The sequence below is a fragment of the Octopus sinensis genome, linkage group LG15, assembly GCF_006345805.1.
Source record: "Octopus sinensis linkage group LG15, ASM634580v1, whole genome shotgun sequence".
In the NCBI taxonomy this organism is placed as follows: domain Eukaryota; kingdom Metazoa; phylum Mollusca; class Cephalopoda; order Octopoda; family Octopodidae; genus Octopus; species Octopus sinensis.
The window spans coordinates 34,473,451-34,496,413 of NC_043011.1; the positions used below are offsets into that span (position 1 = coordinate 34,473,451).

Genomic DNA, 22,963 nt, shown 5'->3' on the forward strand with positions numbered 1-22,963 from the left:
TTGGGGAAAAAGTACAGTTTACATTAATGGAAACCCTAGGAGATTTTTCCCTTTTGTTGTTCTTTTCCTGCCTTGCAAGATACTTGATAACCTCTCTAGTGCCACTGTCATGAGAAAAAAAAAATCACACAGTACACAGTAGAGTTGTTGGTATTAGGGATGATATCCAGTTGTAGAAACCATGCCAAAGCTGACATTGGAGCACGATGCAGCTCACCAGATAACATCAAACCATCCAACTAATGCCAACATAGAAAATGGGACATTAAACGATGATAATGATGAACTTATAAACTCTTGCTGCTTTTTTTACTGTCAGTATTTAAATTCTTGCCTGGGTTTTTGTCTACTTTCAGGAAAGCCTCACAGAATAGAGCTGGCCTATCGGGAAGCTAAAGACAGTGCTGTTGACCTGTATGTCCTTATGGATCTCTCTGCTTCAATGAAACGTAGTAAGGAGACGTTGTCAAAACTTGGACAAACACTTGGTAAGACCCATCCATCAATTCATCCATATTTTTCACTCACAATTCCTGGGAGGGTCATGGGGGTAAAATCCTCAGGCATGTCCTCCATAGGGTCCTATCAGAAGCTAATTTCATTTGACTTCCTGGTTGGATTCCTAAGTACGACCAACTGAGACAATGGTCATTACCAAACCTTCCCATTTTTGGTCTACCCATGGGTTTCCTGTTGTTCGGTTTGGCTTGAAGAAGAATCCATCTTGAAATTCTTTCCTTCAGCATTCTAATTACATGTCTTTAGTACCAGGGCTTTGACCTCTCAGTGTGGAAAAAATCCACAGCTTAAGCTAAGGGGCCTCCCTGATCTCTGAGCTACACAGCCTGTTGAGTTACATTACTCCAGAGATCTTTCAAAGGAACCTTATTTTGGCTGAATGTATTTGCAATCGTACTCTTTTGCTCATTTCCCAAAATTTCATGATCATTGGTGAGAATAGGCACAATGATTGCTTTATTTTTTGTTGTCAATGTTATTTTTATTGCTTTACATTTTATGTGACGTTAGGAAGGGCATCCAGCTGTAGAGACTCGTAGAGCTTGTGACAGTCCTCTGGATCACAAGTTCCTGTTGAACTCTTCAACTCTTGTCAGCATGGAAGACAGATATTAAATGACAGGAATGAGGATGATGATGTTGCTATGATTGTAAGATATTTGGGGGACAGATAAACAATTATTTCTAATTTAGACACAAGGACAGAAATTTTGAAAGGGAGTGAGGTTAGTGGATGCCATCAACTTGTGCTTTATTTCAGCGACCTTGGTAGAATGATGGGCAAAGCTGGCCTCAGCTTGGTTTCCTAAACAATTAGAAATACTACAAGGCATTTTATTCAATTCTCTGACAATTCTTCCACTCAGTCATTCTATAGACAGATAAATAATAACTAACTTGGAAGCAAGAAAGATACAGACCAGTAGTATTAGTTGTGGTGGTGGTGGTGGTGGCAATGATGGGTGTGAGCAAAGGTATGGGCCATGTTTAAGAAGCTTACTTTTGAAGTATGGCCACATTTGCATACCACTGTGGGATTAGATCTAATAGTTTTGGGTTCAATTCCATGATGTGTCACCTTGATTAAGTGTCTTCTATTATATGACCCCAAGTCTATCATAGCCATGAGTCAACCATAACATCAGAAGGTCCAATCAGTTTTCAGTTGACCATGGTATCAGGTTAAACATAGTCTTGGGTTGGTACAAATATAGACAAACTGACTGACAGACAGAGAGACAGATTGACTGACTGACACAAATGTACTCAGACATGCTATGTATATGTATGTATGTTCCATCTACTTCTCTACAGCTAAAGAAATGAAGAAGATTACCAAAAAATTCTTGCTTGGATTTGGATCCTACGTTGAGAAAGAAATACCGCCATTTGTTTTCACTGATAGCAACATAACAATGTAAGTACAAGGAACACACACACACTCACACACACACACACACACAAACATATCATGAGGTATCATAGCATCAGTCAATGTCGGATGCTGTTATACATCGCTGGTCACAATCTGCTTTGCATTGTTGTAACTTTCGAATGATACCACCCCACTTGCTAAGATAGGCAGGGCAATATTTCCCCTGAATGGAATGCTAGTCTGTTGCAGGGTCACCCATTTACAGCTGAGTGGACTGGAGCAACATAAAATAAAGTGTTTTGCTCAATAATACAATGTACCACCCAGTCTGGAAATTGAAATAATGATCTTGCATTCATCAGTGCAACAGCTTAACGTGGGGTGTGGGTGTCTACATGTAAGTTAGTGGCTCTAGTTCACTGAAGCTACTGGATTTATTGTGTGTATAAAAATATCGACTACTTCTTTCTCTGGGATTAGTCAAGTGATGTATATTTCCAGTGAGAACTCAATAATGCTTAAAAATCAAGACTGTTCATCATTTTTTCAGTCTATAGAAAAATAGTTACATTATCCAGGTTACACACATATAAATGCACAAAGACACACAAACACAAGATTTAAAAATGTGTACTACTATAACTTTCATGCTTTGATGAACAGTAATCAGACAGGCTTGTATAGCATGTCATGTCCCATCCAAGCATGAAACTTAAGAGGAGCTCACATTTAAATCTTGTTTTTTTTTTATTAAATGATACTTATCTCTCACTGGATAGAGTCCTTTTTTTTTTATTGATCCTAAACCGTGCTCTCTCTCTCACATAAATATAAATAAATAATATATACAACAGAAAAATATGAGTCAGAGGTTGTGCAACCATCTTAGGGATAGATGTATCCTTAGGTACTCCTGGTGTATTGCCTCACTATGTATAGTCCTAGCTATAAGGTATACAGTAGTTGGTAATTTAAAGGTAAATCTATGGTTTAATATATATTGAAAAGAAAAGAAATGGAGCAGTAATTAACAATGGGAAGTTGATCATTGGTATTAAAAAGTCATAGTTTAATTGTAGTTCAGAACCATTTACAGCTGTTTCTGTTTAATCAAATCGAAGTAAATTTGCATTTATCTCGTTCCATTTAACAAACATCAAAATGGTTTAGAAGATTATAATTAGGAGAAAAAGGGAAATGAAAAGAAAAGGAAAAGGCATATATATTATATATATATATATATATATTATATATATATATATATATATATATATATATTATATATATCTGTATATGTATATAAATTATATACATGATATGTGTATGTGTAACTATATATAGCATATGTATGTATATATGTGTATGTATGTGTGTGTGTATGTATATAAGGTGCATTCAAAAAGTATCTGGGTTAATTTTTTTAATGCCACTACAACACATCTGTACTCTAGGTGTAACATCTGGCAACTGATACAGCTTACTAGCACAAAAACTTTCACATATATACACCAGGTGGTGCTATTAAGTTAGACATGGCCTGGACCAATACTGGCTGAAACCTATCAAAGTATGTGCAGGAAGGGTTGCTTTACTTCCCATCCAAAGGATGTTGCCTTTGTGGCATTAATTTTAGCAGGAAAAAATAAAGTCAGATACTTTTTGAATGCACTTATGTATATCCAACATGTTCAATTTTGTTGATTCCTGTTAGCAAGTGAAACATGTGTAATGGTGAATAATTAATACCAAAAAATTTTTCTAGCTTCCTATTTTGTTTTGTGTGTGTGTGTGTGTGTGTATGCGTGTGTGCGTGCATGCGTGTCTGTGTGTGTGTGTGTGTGCACGTGCGTGTGTGTAAAGGCGTGTTGCTTAGGTCATGTGTTCAATTCCCGGCGATGTGTTGTATCCTTGAGCAAGTCACTTTATTGCTCCAGTCCACTCTGCTGGCAAAAATGAGTAGTGCCTGTATTTCAAAGGACCAGCCTTGTCACACTCTGTGTCATGCTGAATCTCCCTAAGAACTAAGTTAAGGGTACACATGTCTGTGGAGTGCTCAGCCACTTGCACGTTAATTTCATGAGCAAGTTGTTCCATTTATTGTATCAGCTGGGACTCTCATTGTAGCAACCGATGGAGTGCTCCTTTAATATATATATATATATTATATATATATATATACATATATACTTTATTAAAAGCAGCAGAAATATAACAAAAACTGTTACTCAGAGTTTCACATTCCCGTTCGTCAGACAGTTTTGTTATATTTCTGCTGCTTTTAAATAAAGCATATTACTCTACCTCTAGTATTTGAGTACTCTTTTCCCCACCTTGTTTCACATTTATGTGCTTACTCCTGTATATATACACAGACACACACACACATATATATCTATATCTATATATATGTGTGTGTGTATGTGTATAGAGAATATATAAGGAGTTTTCATCAACTGATGTAAAGTAATAGGTATGCACTATTAGTGCTCAGTTTGGTCTGGCACTCAGCCTCTGGTGGTTTGAACTACAGCTGAGAGTGTGATATTGAGACTGCCTATCAAAGTCAGCTAGAAGTGGTTACTCCTTGAGTGGGTAGATATAAATTGAAGCAAAAATGAAAATGCAAAATGTTCGGCATCACTTGAAAAAAAGCATTTAATTAAATTTAATTAAATTAAATGACTGTTTCAAGTGATACCAAACGTTTTGCTTCTTCATTTTTTCTTTAATCTCTGTCTCACTAATATATATATGTTTGTATGTGTGTAATACATATATATATAAGATATATGCATGTGTATATATATTGTATATACACACATATGTGTGTATACATGGTTATATAGTGCATGTGTATATGTGTATGTATGTTATTAGAAAAAATGCTCACCTGACTTTTCTTTAATTTCACTTAGCTTAATTTTCAAATATATTCTTTGATTCTCTTTTACTCAGGTGTTCTGACTGTGCTATGACTTATGATTACCGACATGTCATGAAGCTGTCTCCAAATGGTACCAAATTCTCTGTAAGCAGAATATCTTTCCTTCTTATTTGTGTGCCCCTATTGTTCCCTTTGTTTGGTTTGGTTTTGTAAAACGGTTGGTGTTAGGAAGAGCGTCCAGCCATAAAAACCCCGCCGAAACAGACAGTGAAGCCTGGTGTAGTCTTTTGCCTAACCAGCCCCACCAAACTATTCTACCTACACCAGCATGATGACGATGATGATGATAATGGTGGTGATGATGATGATGATGACGATTTCCTTTTGCTGATTTGAAGAATTTCAAGAGAATTCTATATTGGGAACAGTTTCATACTTTAGCATTTAAACTAGCCATATCTAGTCAAAATATTCTACCTGTTTTATGTTCAAACTGGCCAGATTCTGGCCTTTCACACCCACCCTACAATGTCATTCTAAAAACAAACAGATACACCATTGAAATCTCGGAGCTGTGAGATAATGCATGACTAATTCAAAACAGGGTGAATAGATAAGCATTATATTTGACATAGTAATCGGAACGCTAAAGAGTCAAGTGACTACAGCGTTCTCTATAAGAACTTGCTTTGTCTTCCATTTAAAGAAATTAATTCTGAGCTGTGAATTTTGTGTCAATGAATCTACCATTTGTTCTATTTACAAAGTTCATGGAGATGATTTAGTTATCACTGATTCATTTATCACTCTGTGTGTGTGTGTGCGTGTGTGCGCATGTGCGTGTGTGCGCATGTGCGTGTGTGTGCATTCAAAGAGGAAGAAAACGCCTGTGATCAATCAGGATATACATCTAAAACTACACTATGCAATGCCCTTTCTTTTTTAAGTTGGTAAGGTGTAATTTAAGGAAGATTTGACTGCTATTTCTAACAGGTCTAGCAAGTATTTAGAGGCTCTCTCATTAACTTGTAGTTGATGTTGTTATTGTTGTTATATGTTAAGTTTAATAACTTGTCTTTGTTTGAAATCCAGCAAATGGTAGCTGCAGCTGAAATCTCTGGCAGTAACGACATTCCTGAAGCTGGGTTTGATGCTCTCATGCAAACATTGGTTTGTGAAGTAAGTAACAACAGGAGTTTTTTCACATTTCTAAATACTGAATATACATTCCTTGAGTAAACTGACCCTTTAAATTACTTTTGTGCCCCTTACATTAAATACCTTAACCTTCTCCTGTCCAAAGTATTTTCATAAGTTTGTCCTTAATGTCCTTACTTGTTTACAGATTTTTAGTTAACCCAGCCCATGATTCATAAGTTCTGAGTAATAAATATAAAGTCTTCCCTTTAAAAATCCCAAGTAACTCTAGTCAGTGAAAAATATTGGGAATATGTATCATATATGATGCATGGATGCCAAGAAAATATGACCTGTGTTACATATGTGATGATACACATGAAAGAAAGGGTCAACCCTTTGCTTGTCCAAAGCATTTTTGTATGTTTGGACTAAACATCCATACTTGGTTTCAGGCTTTTAGTTAACCCTTGTTTCATATGGTCTGAATAAATAATATAAAGCTTTCCTTTTGTAAGTCCCATCTTATTCTGGTAGCTGAAAAAAAAATGGCAATGTTTATCATATATGATCCATGGATGTCATGGAAATATGTCTTCAGGCATTTGCCATATTCTGAATGCCTTACTTCCCTGGGCATGGATACATTGAAACTCCGACATCTGGCAGCTGACTTGGCAGACACCCATAAAATTATTAACCGTCTTACTAACAATAACTCTGAGCACTTTTTGCAAACTCCACCTGTCTAACACCCATGGACATGTTTACAAAGTCAGAAAACAGCACAGCTCCCATGACTTTCGTAAACATTTTTTCACGCTAAGAGTTGCTGAAGCATGGAACAAACTGCTGGCATCAGTTGTTAGTTGTCGGAGCACTGCATCCTTTAAAACTTCCATGCTTCCTGAGATTCCCTTACACTACACCTGATTTTCTCCCCTCCATACACACACAAGCATGTATCTGACTCATACACTGTTCACTTCCCGGACATTTGTACATTACTGCATGTGCTTTATATGCACTTTTGACAAGTTGTGGTGCACCTGAGCACTGTATACAATAATTTCATTATTATTATTATTATTATACACAGGACAGACAAATGGTTAACATTTTGCTTATACAAAGCAATTTCTTAAGTCTGTCCTAAACGTCCATGCTAATTTTCAGACTTTTAGTTAGTCCATGTTTCACAAATTCTGAGTAATATAAAGCTTTCATTTCATAAGATCCCCCTAGTTACTCTGGTGGCTGAAAACACAATTGGGAATATGTATCATGTCTGATGCATGGATGCCAAGAGAATATATCTTGTGTGTTACATGTGATGCACAGGACAAGGAGGCGAACCTGCTGCGATCACTTTGGGATCTAAGATCTAAGATATACGATACAGGTGTCCTGCTTTAGAGTGATCTAAATCAAAAACTTCCATTAAAATTTCATATTGATTTATGTTCCAAACACAAGCTTAATAATGACCAGTTATTTTCATAGATTCTCTGCTACTTTCAAAATTAATCCAAACAAAAGCAGTGTATTTTTACAGAAATGTGGTAAGGAAAGGTTTGACCCTTTCCCTCCCATATTTTCACACAGCCATGCCATACAGAGTATTCAGGCTAAATTTGACCATTTGCCCAAAAGGAAAAGAAAACAATATCCCATCCAAAAATAAAAGTATTTAAAAAAATATCAAGATACCAATTAGATTATACCTAGGAGATAACAGTTTACTCAATGTAGCAGCCTTCAGCTTCCAACACAGCTTCAAGGAGGCTTTAAAATCTAGTGTGTGCATTCTTCACTGTGTCCTGGGGAAGGTCTTTGAACATATCCTTGATATAAGCTACCAGCTTGGCTTTGGTGTTACTGGCAGAACAGTTGGTGTCTTTCTCAACCATGGGATTATAAATTCTCAACACATGGGATTATAAATGGAGGAATTAGGTTAGAACCTGGAGCTGGTAAAGTTGTAGAACTTCTACAACCACTTCTAACTCTTTCTGGAGATATGGCAAGGAGCATATGGCATTCCAGCTGCAAACTTCTCTGACACACAGGATTGACCACAGGCTTCAGCAACTTTGGAATTGATCCTAAGGCCCTGTTCAAAAATATGGGGTGGCATGATGTCACTGTCACTGGTGACATACACAAAGACCAACCATCACAGTTTCAGGGAACTTGGTTTTCGTGATATCCATGTCATGTCTTACACCCTTTACAGTGTTCACAGAGCATTGAACAGTTGTCACGATGTCAGCATTTTAGTACTTGGCATCAGTTGTCATGACACAAGCAACCCTTTTCCAATATTTAAATGGCTTCATGTCCTCCAAGTCAGCTAACAGGTAAGGCGGCAAGCTAGCAGAAACGTTAGCATGCCGGGTGAAATGCTTAGTGGTATTTCGTCTGCCATTATGTTCTGAGTTCAAATTCCGCTGAGGTTGACTTTGCCTTTCATCCTTTTGGGATCGATAAATTAAGTACCAGTTATGCACTGGGGGTCGATGTAATCGACTTAATCCCTTTGTTTGTCCTTGTTTGTCCCCTCTATGTTTAGCCCCTTCTGGGCAATAAAGAAATAAGTCAGCTAACAGTTTCTCAACTACAATTTTAATCTTTATGCCCTCCAACACCATTGACTGTTCACCAATATATGAAGCTGTTCCTGAAAAGAAAGGGAGATATAAAAAAAAAGATCGTCAAATTTGGCCTGAACACCCTGTATATTGATATATTTGTAACCACTTTTGTATGACATGTTTTGAATTTTATGAGTCTTTGTGATCAATAAAAAAATTGTTATTATTATTATTACTTTTATCTTCTTTTTAGCAAATTGGTTGGCGAAGCAAATCAAGAAAACTGGTCCTTTTTATTGCTGGTAGCTCCTTCCATACTGCAGGCTCAGGAAAGGTATGGCAGTTTCTGTCAGTCTATTATTTTTACAGTTGTTTAGCCCTAGGTCATCCCTGATTCAGATGAACTATTATCAAAGGTATTCCAGCCATGACCACCCCATTCTTATTTCTGTTCAGTGAACCTAGAACTACATTGTCCAACATGTTCATTTTTAAGACGATAGAGTGTGATTTTTTTTTTGGGGGGGGGCGGAGATTCGGCTGTTATTTCTAGCAACTCGAGTGACCATGTATTGACTTCTGATGGTCCCCTTTTTTTCTGGGAGTGGTGGTGGTTGCAGGTGCTGTTTATTAGGCATTCCCTTCTCTCCTAGGTCAAACACTCAGGAGATGGCAGTTTTATCTCTGTACACACACACACACATATACACCATGCCACACACATACACACACACAAACACACCACATACACGCTGTACATGATGCACAGATACACATACTACACATGTGCAAACACACACACACACACACACACACTCAGTTGCTATGGTTTCAAATCACTTGTTATGATTCAGAGACCCTTATTTTATCTCTAAATAGCTTCCCTCCTCTTTCCTCTTTCTTCCTATTCTGACTTTATTTGTCTTCTGTTGTCTGTTTTATTTTTTGGCCTTTCTCTGCTTCTTTAACTTCTGCCTATCCGTTCCACCCACGTAATACAATGTGTGTGTGTGTACATGTGTGTGTGTTTGTGTGTGTATGTGTTTGTATGTGTGTTTGTGTGTCCGTGTGTATGTGTGTGTGCATGTTTGTGAGTGTTGCTGCTACTGTTGTTGTTGTTCTTCTTCTACTACTTCTTTTTCTTCTTCTTCTTCTTCTTCTTCTTCTTCCTCCTCCTCCTCCTCTTCTTCTTTTTCTTCTTCTTCCTCCTCCTCCTCTTCTTCTTTTTCTTCTTCTTCCTCCTCCTCCTCTTCTTTTTCTTCCTCCACCTCCTCCTCTTCTTCTTCTTCTTCCTCTTCTTCTTCTTCCTCTTCTTCCCCTTCATTATCTCCTCCACCTCTCACCCCTCACCATGATCCTTTGACCCCCTGCCTGGAAAAGGCAGAATACATGTGACTTCAATGTCACACACACCTTTTGTACACACTGGGTGATGGTAACCTTAGATAAACTATGCCTGCCAAAAAATGAACAAAAGAATCTGGGAGGGGGGGGAATGGATGGCTGGAATATCTTTGACCATAATTCTGCTTTGATAAGAGATGACCTGGAGCTAAAAGAGAAACAAAACAGCAGCAACAGTCAATATCTCTCCATTACCATTACCACCACCTCCATCACCACCATCATTACTACAACCTGCCATCACCACCACCACCAATACCACCAATATCACCACTGCCGCTACCACTGCTGCTGCCACCACCACTACCACCACCACCACCACCACCACTACTAATGGGAACTGGATATACTCTCTTGCTTGTTTCAGTTACTGGACCCTTGGCCATACTGGAGCACCGTCTTGTAGAGTTGGTCAATGAAATTGATCCCAGTGCTTTATTTTAAATCTGAGACTTATTCTGTTGGTCTCTTTTGCCAAGCTGCTACGTTATGGGGACATAAATAAACCAACACTGGTTGCCAGGTGTGTGTGGGGGGAGGGGGACCAAACACACGCACACATGTACATAACTTCATATAGATATATATATAGCTGAAATTTACAGAAAAACAAAAGATGAAGACAGGTGTATAAACAAAAAGCAGGTGTATTAGTTTGATGCTTGGGAAGGTGAGAAAATCTTTTACATTTTGAGCCTACGCTCTTCAACAGACAGGAACACAAGGAAATAAACAGAGACAGAATAAAAAAAAAACATTGTGGATTTATACACACACAACAAACTTCTTTCAGTTTCCGTCTACAAATCCAGTCACCAAGCTTTGATAAGCCTGGGGCTATAATAAAAGACTCTTGTCCAAAGTGCTATAATGTGGGACTGAATCTGAGACCCCACATGGATTGGAAGCAAGCTTCTTTAACCACATAGTCACACTTGCACCTACTACAACTACTACTACTGCTGCTACTACTACTACTACTACTACTGCTGCTGCTGCTACTACTACTACTGCTGCTACTACTACTACTACTACTACCACCACCACCACTCCTACTGCTGCTGCTGCTGCTACTACTACTACTACTACTACTACTACTACTACTACCACTACCACTACTGGAGTTATTGGATATATAGTCTCAGCACTTGAAGGAAGTTTCAGTTGATGAAAGCATTTGAGGTTCTTGATGTCATGATGATACAATGTTCAGGTTTCACAACCATATAGGGGCATGGATATAAAAACAGCTGGGTAGACTGTAATCTTTGTCTGTGAATACATGTTTTATAAGTTTACTGAAATCTGAATAATCAGACTCAATTCTTTGTTCCACATCTTGCTCAGGATTGCATTTGGTGGAGAGCAAACTTTTAAGATATACAAAAAAGTGGCTGTGTGGTAAGTTGCTTGCTTACCAACCAGTTGATTCTGGGTTCAGTCCCACTGCATGGCACCTTGGGGCAAGTGTCTTCTACTATAGCCTTGGGCCAACCAAAGCCTTGTGAGTGGATTTGGTAGACAGAAACTGAAAGAAGCCCGTTATATATATGTTTATGTATATATATGTGTGTGTGTGTGTGTACGTGTGTGTGTTTGTGTGTCTGTGTTTATCCCTGCCAACATCGCTTGACAACCGGTGCTGGTGTGTTTATGTCCCTGTAACTTAGTGGTTCGGCAAAAGAGACTGATAGAATAAGTACTAGGCTTACAAAGAATAAGTCTTGGGGTCGATTTGCTTGACTAAAGGCGGTGCTCCAGCATGGCTGCAGTCAAATGACTGAAACAAGTAAAAAAAAAGGCTGCAGACCAGTTTCCTGGGACATTTTCTAGAGAAATAAGTACGGCACTAAAACTATCAAATATGGTGGCTCAATTTCTCCTGTTTCCCATCATGCATCAGAAAATGAATGATCTCCATCTAACATGGATAATTACTAGCTCTGTCAAAAACCTGTATGTAAGGTCATGCTCATAACTGCCAGGCCCTTTCTTCACAATCCACAGCCAGGACTTCACAAGTCTGCTTCACCCGCCTGTGGCTTCTGCTTCTTCTAGCTTTCGTTAAAGAGAAGCAATTACTGGTCTCTTTACATGAATCTTTGCCGGATTCATTCAACGCAGCCTTCAGATGTAAAAATTCTCCCAGCCTCACTTTCCTTGGTTATATCACCACATCATGTCTAAGTTTAATCTTGCTTATTTCAGATATTTTCGTACTGTGATCTTTGTATTTAACACAATCCTTTTGCTGAATCTCTTTATTTTCTTCTCTTTATTCAGTTACTCGGAGTTGTGAAACCAAACGATGAGCGATGTCATTTAACAGCAGCTGGAGAATATTCTGAGAGTAAAGTACAGGTATCTTGGATTTTGCCTTTCTTCATTTCTGGTTTTACCTTAGTAACCCCATGTTTTCATGTTCAATCTCACTGCGTGGCCACCTTGGCAAATTTCTGAACTGACCAAAACCTTGTGAACGGATTTGGTAGCTGGAAAGTGAAAGAAGCCTGTTTGTGTGTGTGTGTGTGTGTGTGTGGGTGTGCATGCACATGTGTGTGGGTGGATGAGTGGTGTCTATTAGTCTCCTCCTCTTCTCATCATGTGATGATTGTAAAGGAGTGTTGTCATTGTAGAAACAGTGTCGTTTGGTTCCAGTCTTTTAGTCATGGGAAAAATATTTATCTTATTTGGAAATAGGCGATGCTTAACGACAAGAAGGGCATCTGGCCTCAAAAAATCTGCCTCAGTGAATTCCATCTGACCCATGCAAGCATAGAAAAATAGTCATTAAAGTGATCATCACCACCACCATCATTATAATAATAATGGTTGCAAATTTTGACACAAGGCCAGCAGTTTGAGGAAGGGGTTAAGTTGACTACATTGACCCCAGTGTTAAACTGGTACTTATTTTATCAACCCTGAAAGAATGAAAGGCAAAGTCAACTCCATTGGCATTTGAACTTAGAATGAAAAGTCACTAAGCATTTTTTCTGTTGCAGCAATGGTTCTGCCACCTCCCAGCTGCCTCCTCCTCCTCACCCCTCCTCCTGGTGGTGGTGGTGATGATGATGGTGGTGATGATGGTGGTGGTGGTGGGGGTGATGGTGGTGATGGTGATGATGATGATGATGATCTCAAATTTTGCCACAAGGGCAGCAATTTTGGGGGTGGGGATAAGTTGATTACATCGACCCCAGTATTCAACTGGTACTTATTTTATCGACCCTGTAAGGTTGAAAGGCAAAGTCAATCTCAGCGGAATTTGAACTCAGAATGTAGCAATGGGCGAAATACTGCTAAGCATTTCGTCCAGCACACTAACGATTCTACCAGCTCACCACCTTAAATAATAATAATAATAATAATGATATATATATATATATATGCTTAAAGCTGTGTATTGAAACTTACTTGTATTGTGACTCAGGACCACTTGTCAGTTGTAGTCTATGTAGTGACGGACATATATGGAAATAATATCAAGTCTGACAACACATGCGAAAGGAATGCAAGTTGGCCTGAAGGTATCAAACCAACAATGAGTAGCAACGAAAAAGGCCTGCATTTCAAAAGTTCAAAAGTGGACCCAGAAGAACAGGCAACTGTAGAGTAAACTGTAAATAGTTTTTTAGAAGTTATTAGAAAGCCTTAGTTGTATCTTCCCTGAGAAATGTCATGAATCTTCAGACTTTAGATTATGGAGATTCTTGATTCTAGTTCCTGCTAGCCTGGAACCTGAATAGAAAGATAGTCATGAACTGGAGAATTAATGCATGCAGACCATGTTCTCTGTTTACTATGAATTTCAGATTTGGTACTAAGCCAAATTTCTGATATAGCAGGAATTGGCAAGCCCCACTTTAAAATCCAGCTGAACTAAAAATACATTGGTCATATATATGTGTGTGTGTGTGTGTGTATGTGCGTATATGTTTGTGTGTCTGTGTTTGTTCCCCCAACATCGCTTGACAACTGATGCTGGTGTGTTTACGTCCCCGTAACTTAGCGGTTCGGCAAAAGAGACCGATAAAATAAGTACTAGGCTTACAAAGAATAAGTCGTGGGGTCGATGTGCTTGACTAAAGGTGGTGCTCCAGCATGGCCACAGTCAAATGACTGAAACAAGTAAAAGAGAGAATAGGAATTTAATCAAACAGCCATATTTAATCAAACAGTCATATATCTAATTAAACAGCCATATTTAATAAAAAAAGCCATATTTAATCATACACCCTTATTTAATCAAACAGCCATATTGATATGGCAGTAAACATTACTTCTCAGTATAGTTACTACTTACATACCTTATAGAGATTTTCTAAATTTAATCATATGCAGTCAGAAAATGACTCAGCTGAAGGTAAAGGCTTTCAAATGGAAAGAAACAATAATGATGAGTCTCAAATGAGCTGGCATGATTCTTGATCTATTGACTGTAGTGGTGATGTAATACTGGTTTTAGATTCCCAGGTTGACAATTCCAGATAATTTTCTCAGTTTATAAGGTACTAGCAGTATTGCCCGGCGTTGCTCGGGTTTGTAAGGGAAATAACTATATAAGCATTTTTAGAGAGTTATAGCCAAAAAATAGCAAAAAAATGCATTAAAAATGGAAAAAAAATGATGGTAAATTTTTTTAAAATCGTTGATTCATCGTAGAAAAAATGCATTAAAATGGAAAAAAAATTATGCTAAATTTTTTTTTAAACCGTAGACTCATCGTAGACGCGCGCTAATACCCAGAAGGGCTCGATATGAATCACGACTATAAGACACCCGGTTTTGGTTAAACTGCACCGCAAAATGTGGGAGTAGTTAGGAATCTAAATCGTAGGAGACAGACACACAACTTGACTTTTATATATAAAGATTTCTGTTTGGTAGGTTTCAGGCATTTTTTTTTTTTTAGTTGAGAGATGTATACTTTTATGTATTTTGCTTGTGAAACTCAAATGCAGAGCACGAGTTACCTCCCCATGGTGATAATTTCAATTGAATGAAATCAACTGTTCTTGGCCATTTTTCACCTATGGATCCCTTTGATTACTATTTTATTCCAATGGACCCCTGTAGTCATTTGATGTTTAAAAACTAGTTTTATAGAAAACTTCTTTCAAAGTTCCTATTTTGTTTTTCAAACATTAACTTGTGTAGACTGAACTATAGGCGTAGGAGTTGCTGTGTGGTAAGTAGCTTGCTTGCCAACCACATGGTTCTGGGTTCAGTCCCACTGCGTGGCACCTTGGGTAAATGTCTTCTAATATAGCCTTGGGCTGACCAAATCCTTGTGAGTGGATTTGGTAGACGGAAACTGAAAGAAGCTCGTCGTATATGTGTGTGTGTGTGTGTGTGTGTATACGTTTGTGTGTCTGTGTTTGTCCCCCAAACATCGCTTGACGGCCAATGCTGGTGTGTTTACAGCCCCGTAACTTAGCGGCTCGGCAAAAGAGACTGATAGAATAAGTACTAGGCTTACAAAGAATAAGTCCTGGGGTTGATTTGCTCGACTAAAGGCATGGCCACAGTCAAATGACTGAACGAGTAAAAGAGTAAAATAGAGTATGAAAAATGTCAGAGAAAGAAAACCTTGCTGTTTCTAGCAAGACATAACAATACATATCTAAAGCCTCAACCATCTTCAACCATTTTATACCTATGGCCCCCTTTGATTACTGTTTTATTCTGAGGGACCCCCAATGCCATTCACTGTTTAAAAACTAGTTATATACTAGTTATAAAGAGATATCTTTCAAAATTCCTATTTTGTTAGTCACACAGTCACTTGTGTAGGTTGAACTATGTAAAATGTCAGAGACAGAAACCCAGCTGTTTCTTGCAATAAACACATCTAAATCAACTCATATATGGAACCCTTAAGAGCCATATAGACCCCAGTTGAGAATTACTACTTTAGAACATCAAACAAAATACCAATTAGTGTTTAGTTATCATCTTCTACATTTGTCAGGTTATCAGACAGGCCTGACTATACTGATGAGGCTCAATAGACAGAAACATGTGCATAGTTCTCCTTTGCTTCTAAACAAAAATCAAATCTTCTCTTTCAGTAAAACACTGCATTGACAGTCTATCAGATGCTGTCATACATCACTGGTCACAATGCGCTTCCTATATTGTTTTAGCTTTTAAATGATGTCACCTCACTGGTTTAGTCTGTCACAGAGTTACTCATGTAACAGCTGAGTGGACTGGGGCAACATGAAATGAAGTGTTTTGGTCAAGAACATAACACACAGCCCAGTCTGGGAATTGAAACCATTATCTTGCAGTTATTAGTTCAACACTCTGACCACTAAAGCCATATGCATTCATAAATATATAAATTAATTCAGTAACATACCTAATTTTTTTGAGATTATATCCATTTTTCTGTGAGAGTCACCAGTAAATGCTACTAGTTCAAATTTGAGTTTGAATTCTGCCGAGATCACCTTTACCTTTCATCATTCCACAGTTGATAAAATAAAAGTACCAGTTAAGTACATTTGTCTGATAAAATATCAATATAAAAAAATTCTAAGGTATTGAGCTGGTAGAATCATTAGCAACCCAGGTGAAACATTTAGCGGTATTTTGTCTGTCCTTATGTTCTGAATTCAGATTTCACCGAGGTTGACTTTGTCTTTCGTCCTTTCAAGATCAATAAAATAAAAACCAATTGAGTCCTGGGGGTCAATGTAATCGACCTGCCCCCTCTCTGAAATTGCTGGCCTTTTGCCACAATTTGAAATCGATATATAACATTCTGGATGGGAATTCAAATATAATAGAAGACTAAAACAAAAGTGTCTTTGGGTCAATAGGTCAGTCACAGCTGTGCCTTATAACCCATGAGGGCACAACACAGTGACCTCACTAACAATACACCTTGTGTTCTGTTCTTACACAAGTTTTATTATATGAGTCTGATTAAGCCAGTCATGTTGATGACCAATGTCACTCCTCTCTAACAGTTGGCTACTTTACCAACAATGTACAAATACATACATATTCATTTTAATAAATATAGATGTATGATGTAAACTGTATATATATATATATACATAACTGTTTGAAACAGTTTGATTCAGTTCCATGGTACTTCCAAGTTTTGCAGGACCCTAACAGGAGCTGACTCTTTTTGCCTCTGAAATACCAAATTGTGTGTATGTATGTGTGTGTGTGTGTGTGTGTATAAAACATTATATAGGTATAGATATGCATATGTATACATATGTATATATCTACATCCATCCACCCATCCACTCACCGATCAATCTATCTATCTATCTATCTATCTATCAATACATATACATATATATATATATATAATGTTTGTTCCTTCTCAAGCCATGCCTGGCTCATAGGGCCGGTTTCCTGGTTTCCTTGGCGTATAGGTTCCCCACCTGGATGGGATGCCAGTCTGTTACAGGTGAGCTGCAAGATGCAGGAGGAATGAGTGGGAGAAAGTTGTTGCGAAAGAGTCAGCAGAAGTTCGCCATTACCTTCTGCCGGAGTCGCGTGGAGTTTAGTCTGAGATTCGAACCTGCAATCACAAGCCCGCTACTCTAACCACTAGGCCATGTGCCTCCACATATATATAGTTTACAGTTCCTTAATAGGTACGGCCAACAAAAAAAAAAAGGTACTCTATCCAGTGAGAGATAAATATCATTTAATATACACAATTATAAAAGAACTACTAATAGTTTCATGCTTTAAGATACAGTAAATTGGTAGGTATTTACAACATGCCATATATCTCAAGCAGTCTTTCAGGCTCAGTTCATAACATTATGTATCTTAAAGTAGCTCATTTGTAATTTTGTATATTTTATGGCATACATATATCTATTAAAGGAGCAGAGGTTTTTCTCGAGTCATAGGCCCAAAGGCTCATAAGGCTGTTTTCCTGGATTCTGTGGTGTATGTATTTCCCAGGATTACTCACTTTTGTCAGCAGAGTGGACTGGAGCAATATAAAATGAAATATTTTGCTCAAAAACGCAGTGCACTACCTGTTCCAGGAATCGAAATCACATTCTTCCAATCACACGTGCAACGTGTTAATCATTAATCCACACACCTCCACACACATACAAATACAAATGTGTGTGTGTGTGTATTTATGTGTGTACGTGTATGTATATGTGTATGACAGTATGTATAGACATACACGGTCATTTATAACTCCTCAAATTAACAATCCTACTTATGCTGACACAGAAATATGTATGTGTGTGTATATATATATATATATATATATATATATATATATATATATTATATATATATATATATATATATACACAAGTCACTTCAAACAAAATATTTTTATAGCCTATCTGTTCATGACCTAAATACTCTTTAACATACCTAGATGTAGTTTTATGGTTTAATGGTTTTTAATCCTAGAACACAAGGTTGATGACATATTTTAGATTCTCTGAAGCAATAAATGAAACTCAGTGATGCATGGCAAGATGTAAACCAGGATTTGTAAAGCATGAATTCTATTCTCCATTATCTATTTATGTTCCAATTTATTATTTTGATTGCTAATTCATCACCTTTCCCCAAAATATTGTTTTGTTGGGAGACTCTATCTGGTTTTTGGTTGCTTGACCTTGTAGAAATAGCTGCCAAATTTCCTAGAAATTTCACTCTATTATCTGAAAAAAGGAAGGACACATTACATGTAATCCCTAAAAAAGGTAAAAATAATCATAGCTAGAATATCATAGTTATACTCAGTCTGGATTGTCCCGGGGCTAAACAGCAATATATTTATTCTTTAAACTTTTACTTGTTTCACTCATTGAACTGCAGCCATGCTGGAGCACCACCTTCAAAGGTTTTAACTGATCAGGTTGACCTTAGTATTTTTTTTTCAGTCTTATGCTTGGTGCATTGATCTCTTTTGCTGAACTGCTAAGTTATGTAAACAAACCAACACCAGTTGTCAAACAATGAGGAGAGGCAAAAACCAGAAAAGACATACCCATACACATACACACATGTACACAAACACGATGAACATCCACACAGTTTCATCTATCAAATTCTCTAAAATAAAATGGGTTAAGGGAAATAATTCAAATAGACCAATGACATGTATTTGGACAATTAATTTATGTGGTGACTTAGTGAATGCTGTTGATGATCTTATTTTTAATCATACGAATTATAGAGGCTACAAATTATATGTAGTGCTATTTTAAAATATGTAGAAATATTTGTCTGTTGATCAGGCAGGTTTGAGTAGATGATGAGTACTTAGGTGTAAAATTTATAACTAACAAGAAGACTAGATAAAAACAAATGGAATATATTAAGTTTATGTTCAGAAAAACTAAAAGGAAAAGTCTTTTATGTTTCGAGCATACACTCTTCAACAGAGAAAAAGATGAGGTGAGAAAAGAATATACATACTTCAGTTAGATGGTCACTACATACTGAAAAAATATGGTAACACTAGGTCATGGCCACTTTTGGAGCATAAGCTATCAATGTAAGTTTGAGTAAAATTGGTTGAAAAATGTGGAAATACATAACGACCATACACACATACAAACAGACACACAAATATCTTCTGTTTTATATATATAGATAAGTATTATGTTGATGAGGCCTAAAAGACCAAAACATGTACTTAGTTGTCCTCACCTGTAAGCAAAGACACCCATAATGATTTGATGTTTATAAAAATTCCATTACATTTTTGTAATTAAATATTATTAGGAATTGAATAAAAAAAGATCCTGGTGTAATCTGAGAGAGATTCAATCATTTTTTTGCAGCATGCCATGTGACCATGTAAAGTCTGTCTTATTCACTTCTTCTTTCTTGATGTAGACATTTTCCATCTGATAGAAGTCTTTTTTTTTTATCTTTGCAGGATTACCCGTCTGTCAGCCAGATCAGATCTCAGGTCAATTCGAAAAAGGTCAATGTAATATTTGCTGTTCCCAAAGACCAATTGATGACATACAAGCATCTATCGAACTTCCTGCTTGGTTCCACTGTGACAACACTACAGAAAGACTCGGCTAACATTTTAGATGTTATTAAGTCAAATTATCGGGTAAGTTATTGCACACTTTTTACATTACATGCTGGCTTCTCTCCTCTAATTTCTTTATTGCCCACAGGGGAGCGTCTTATCTTAGGTTGATCCTATCTTTGTGAGTGAAATCGATTCAGTGTTATCCTATTGGATAAATAATAAACCATTTTTGTTCTTAACTGGTAAACCTAATCCATCACTTAGTTTAACACTAGCTGAATGTTCATACACATCAAGAACAGGCAACACATTACCAGGTGGAGTTCCTCAATTCATTTCAACTACCAGGATTCCTGCCACATATTCTGATCATGAAAACAGGTGCTCCCATAATGCTTTTAAGAAACCTTGATGCACGCAGACTCTGCAATGGAACAAGGCTGGTTGTTGAAACAGCCATGCCCCATGTGTTGGAAGCAACAATAATTACAGGCAACATGATCTGTAAGAATGTCTTCCTTCCAAGGATCCCTCTCATCTCAAATCATCTCTCCTCTCAGTTCAAGAGACTGCAGTTTCCTGTCAAACTGAGCTTTGCAATGTCTATCAACAAAGCACAAGGTCAATCTCTAGAGGTGGTGATAATGAACCTCCTTCAACCATGCTTCTCAGCTGTATGTTCGATGTTCCAGAGTTGGAGATGATAAGAACCTCTATATTCTCAGTGATAAACATGACAAGACAGAAAACATAATATATGAAGAAGTACTTACATGAATAGTATGTGCATGTAATGTACAGAAGCATAAAACTATTGAATGTTAAAAGTAAGAATTACTTTCTGAGAAATACACTAATCTTATACTACAAGCAAAGAGTACTGTAAATCTTCAAGTATAATTCACATTTTTTCCCCAAAATTGAAAGGTCAAAATTCCTAGTGCATACTATATACAAGGTTAAAAATGAAAAATATCTTCTAAGCAATGTCCAAGTCTCTATTGCCTGTCCAGCAATGTTTATTCAGATGCATTTTGTGATGTCAGGCGCGAAAATATCTTAAGCTAAGCCTGAAAGCAATGAAGTCATAAAAGAATCATCCATAACTTGCAGTAAGCAACACTTATTAAAATAAAAGTATTCAGAACACAGAATAACATGTGACAAAAACAATTTGTAAACATGTTTACATTCCCATATAATAGTTAAGAATATCACCATTATTGTATTACGCATGTGCAGAAGTGTTTGTTCAACTAGGTGCTTCTGGCTTAATTACACACGACTCAAGTTAGAGAAGGGGTGTGTATTATACTCAAGGGCAGACTATACTCGAGGATTTACGGTACTGTGTTAAAGGTACGAGTTTATAACCTGAGTTAAACTGGGTTTTTCTGCTTATATCTATCTATCTGACTGTCTGTCTGTCTATGTGTATGTATGTATATATATATCTATATATGTATAAATAAATAAATAAATAAATAAATATATATATATCATCATCATCATCATCGTTTAACGTCCGTTTTCCGCGCTAGCACGGGTTGGACGGTTTCGACCGGGGTCTGGGGAGCCAGGGGCTGCCCCAGGCTCCAGTCTGGTCTGGCAGTGTTTCTACAGCTGGATGCCCTTCCTAACGCCAACCACTCCGCGAGTGTAGTGGGTGCTTTTTACGTGCCACCTGCACAGGTGCCAGAGGGGTCTGGCATCGGCCACGGTCAGTTGGTGCTTTTTATGTGCCACCTGCACAGAAGCCAGTCGGCCACGTTCGGATGGTGCTTTTTATGTGTGGGGGGGGGGTGCAGAAATATAGGGGAGCACCAGTAGGGAGGGGTGTTCGGAGAAACGATGACAGGTTCTAGACAAGTAGAACGTAGGATATCACGAGAGGGGTAATGCATGGTGAAATAGCGTATTGAAGAGGGGGGGTTCGAAGAGTAGACACCTATAATGGTGGTGGGAGAAGCGACATCCGGTATAGATGGAGCAAAAATATAGAGATATCCGGTGGTGGTGGGGGCGGGCAAGGGCGGATGCACCGCGAATACGCGAAGGTTGAAAGACGAGAGAGCGAGGACTTGGACGGGCAAAATTAATAAAGGGACGGAGAAATTATCGGTACATAATGATGAGAGGAATTAGGGAATACAATGACAACTGCTTAAGCGTATTAGTAATTAGTAAGTAGATAAAATAGATAGATAGATAAAAACATAATCAAGAAATGAAGCACGTTACTTGACGGGCTGGCTTAAAAATGCTCTTAGCAATGGAAGGGGGGAAGGAAGAGGGGGAGGGCAGACAACGTAAAAGAGGGAGAGAGAGAAAGGGAATAGTGGAACCCCGCGAAAATCGACCGCCATTGAAAACCCCTGTATGGAGAAACTTAAATATCTATTCTGTATTTAGCGAGACACGAGGCCGGAACCGATGGTCAACGATAACTAATAAATTATACATAATATGCAATACGAGGCGAAGCTGAAAATAATAATAATAAACAAATTGACGACTGGGGATCAAAGGGATAATACTACTACTAATAATAATAATAATAATAATAATAATAATAAACAGCTTAACCACTAGAGATCAGACAAATTTGCATGAGAATATTACTGGTACAGATTACGGGATGAATTAGATTAGAAAGATTTTCTTATCTTGGAAACATTTCGTTTTCGGCCTGACACGGCAGAATGGATTTGAAATCAAGAAATGAGGCACGTTACTATACATATATATATATATATATATATATAGTTAAAAGACTGGTACATATCCAATATTGGATATTTCTTTGAACATTCTGTCAGAGTATTCTACTAGCCAATCGCATGGTATAATTGGCTAGTAGAATACTCTGAGAGAATGTTGAAAGAAATATCCAATATTGGATATGTACCAGTCTTTTAACTATATATATATATATATATATATATATATATATCAAACGGTTGCTTGTAGGCTGATCCTAGCTTAGCTGTTGATTCAGTTTGATATTGAATATGATCCTTACTTTTAGAAATAGAAAT

The 22,963-nt window shown here is 37.5% G+C and overlaps 1 protein-coding gene across 5 annotated transcripts in view; it reads left to right on the forward strand.

The window, feature by feature from the left end:
• Positions 1-22,963, forward strand: part of LOC115219918 (integrin beta pat-3) — a 217,450-nt gene that overhangs the window by 162,511 nt on the left and 31,976 nt on the right. For all 5 annotated transcript variants that reach the window (XM_036509625.1, XM_029790225.2, XM_036509624.1 and 2 more), the window contains 7 exons: positions 357-488; positions 1,834-1,936; positions 4,850-4,922; positions 5,871-5,957; positions 8,763-8,843; positions 12,197-12,274; positions 19,818-20,003. In XM_036509625.1, the coding sequence (XP_036365518.1) occupies positions 357-488; positions 1,834-1,936; positions 4,850-4,922; positions 5,871-5,957; positions 8,763-8,843; positions 12,197-12,274; positions 19,818-20,003 (740 nt within the window). The remainder of the gene's footprint in view (positions 1-356; positions 489-1,833; positions 1,937-4,849; positions 4,923-5,870; positions 5,958-8,762; positions 8,844-12,196; positions 12,275-19,817; positions 20,004-22,963) is intronic.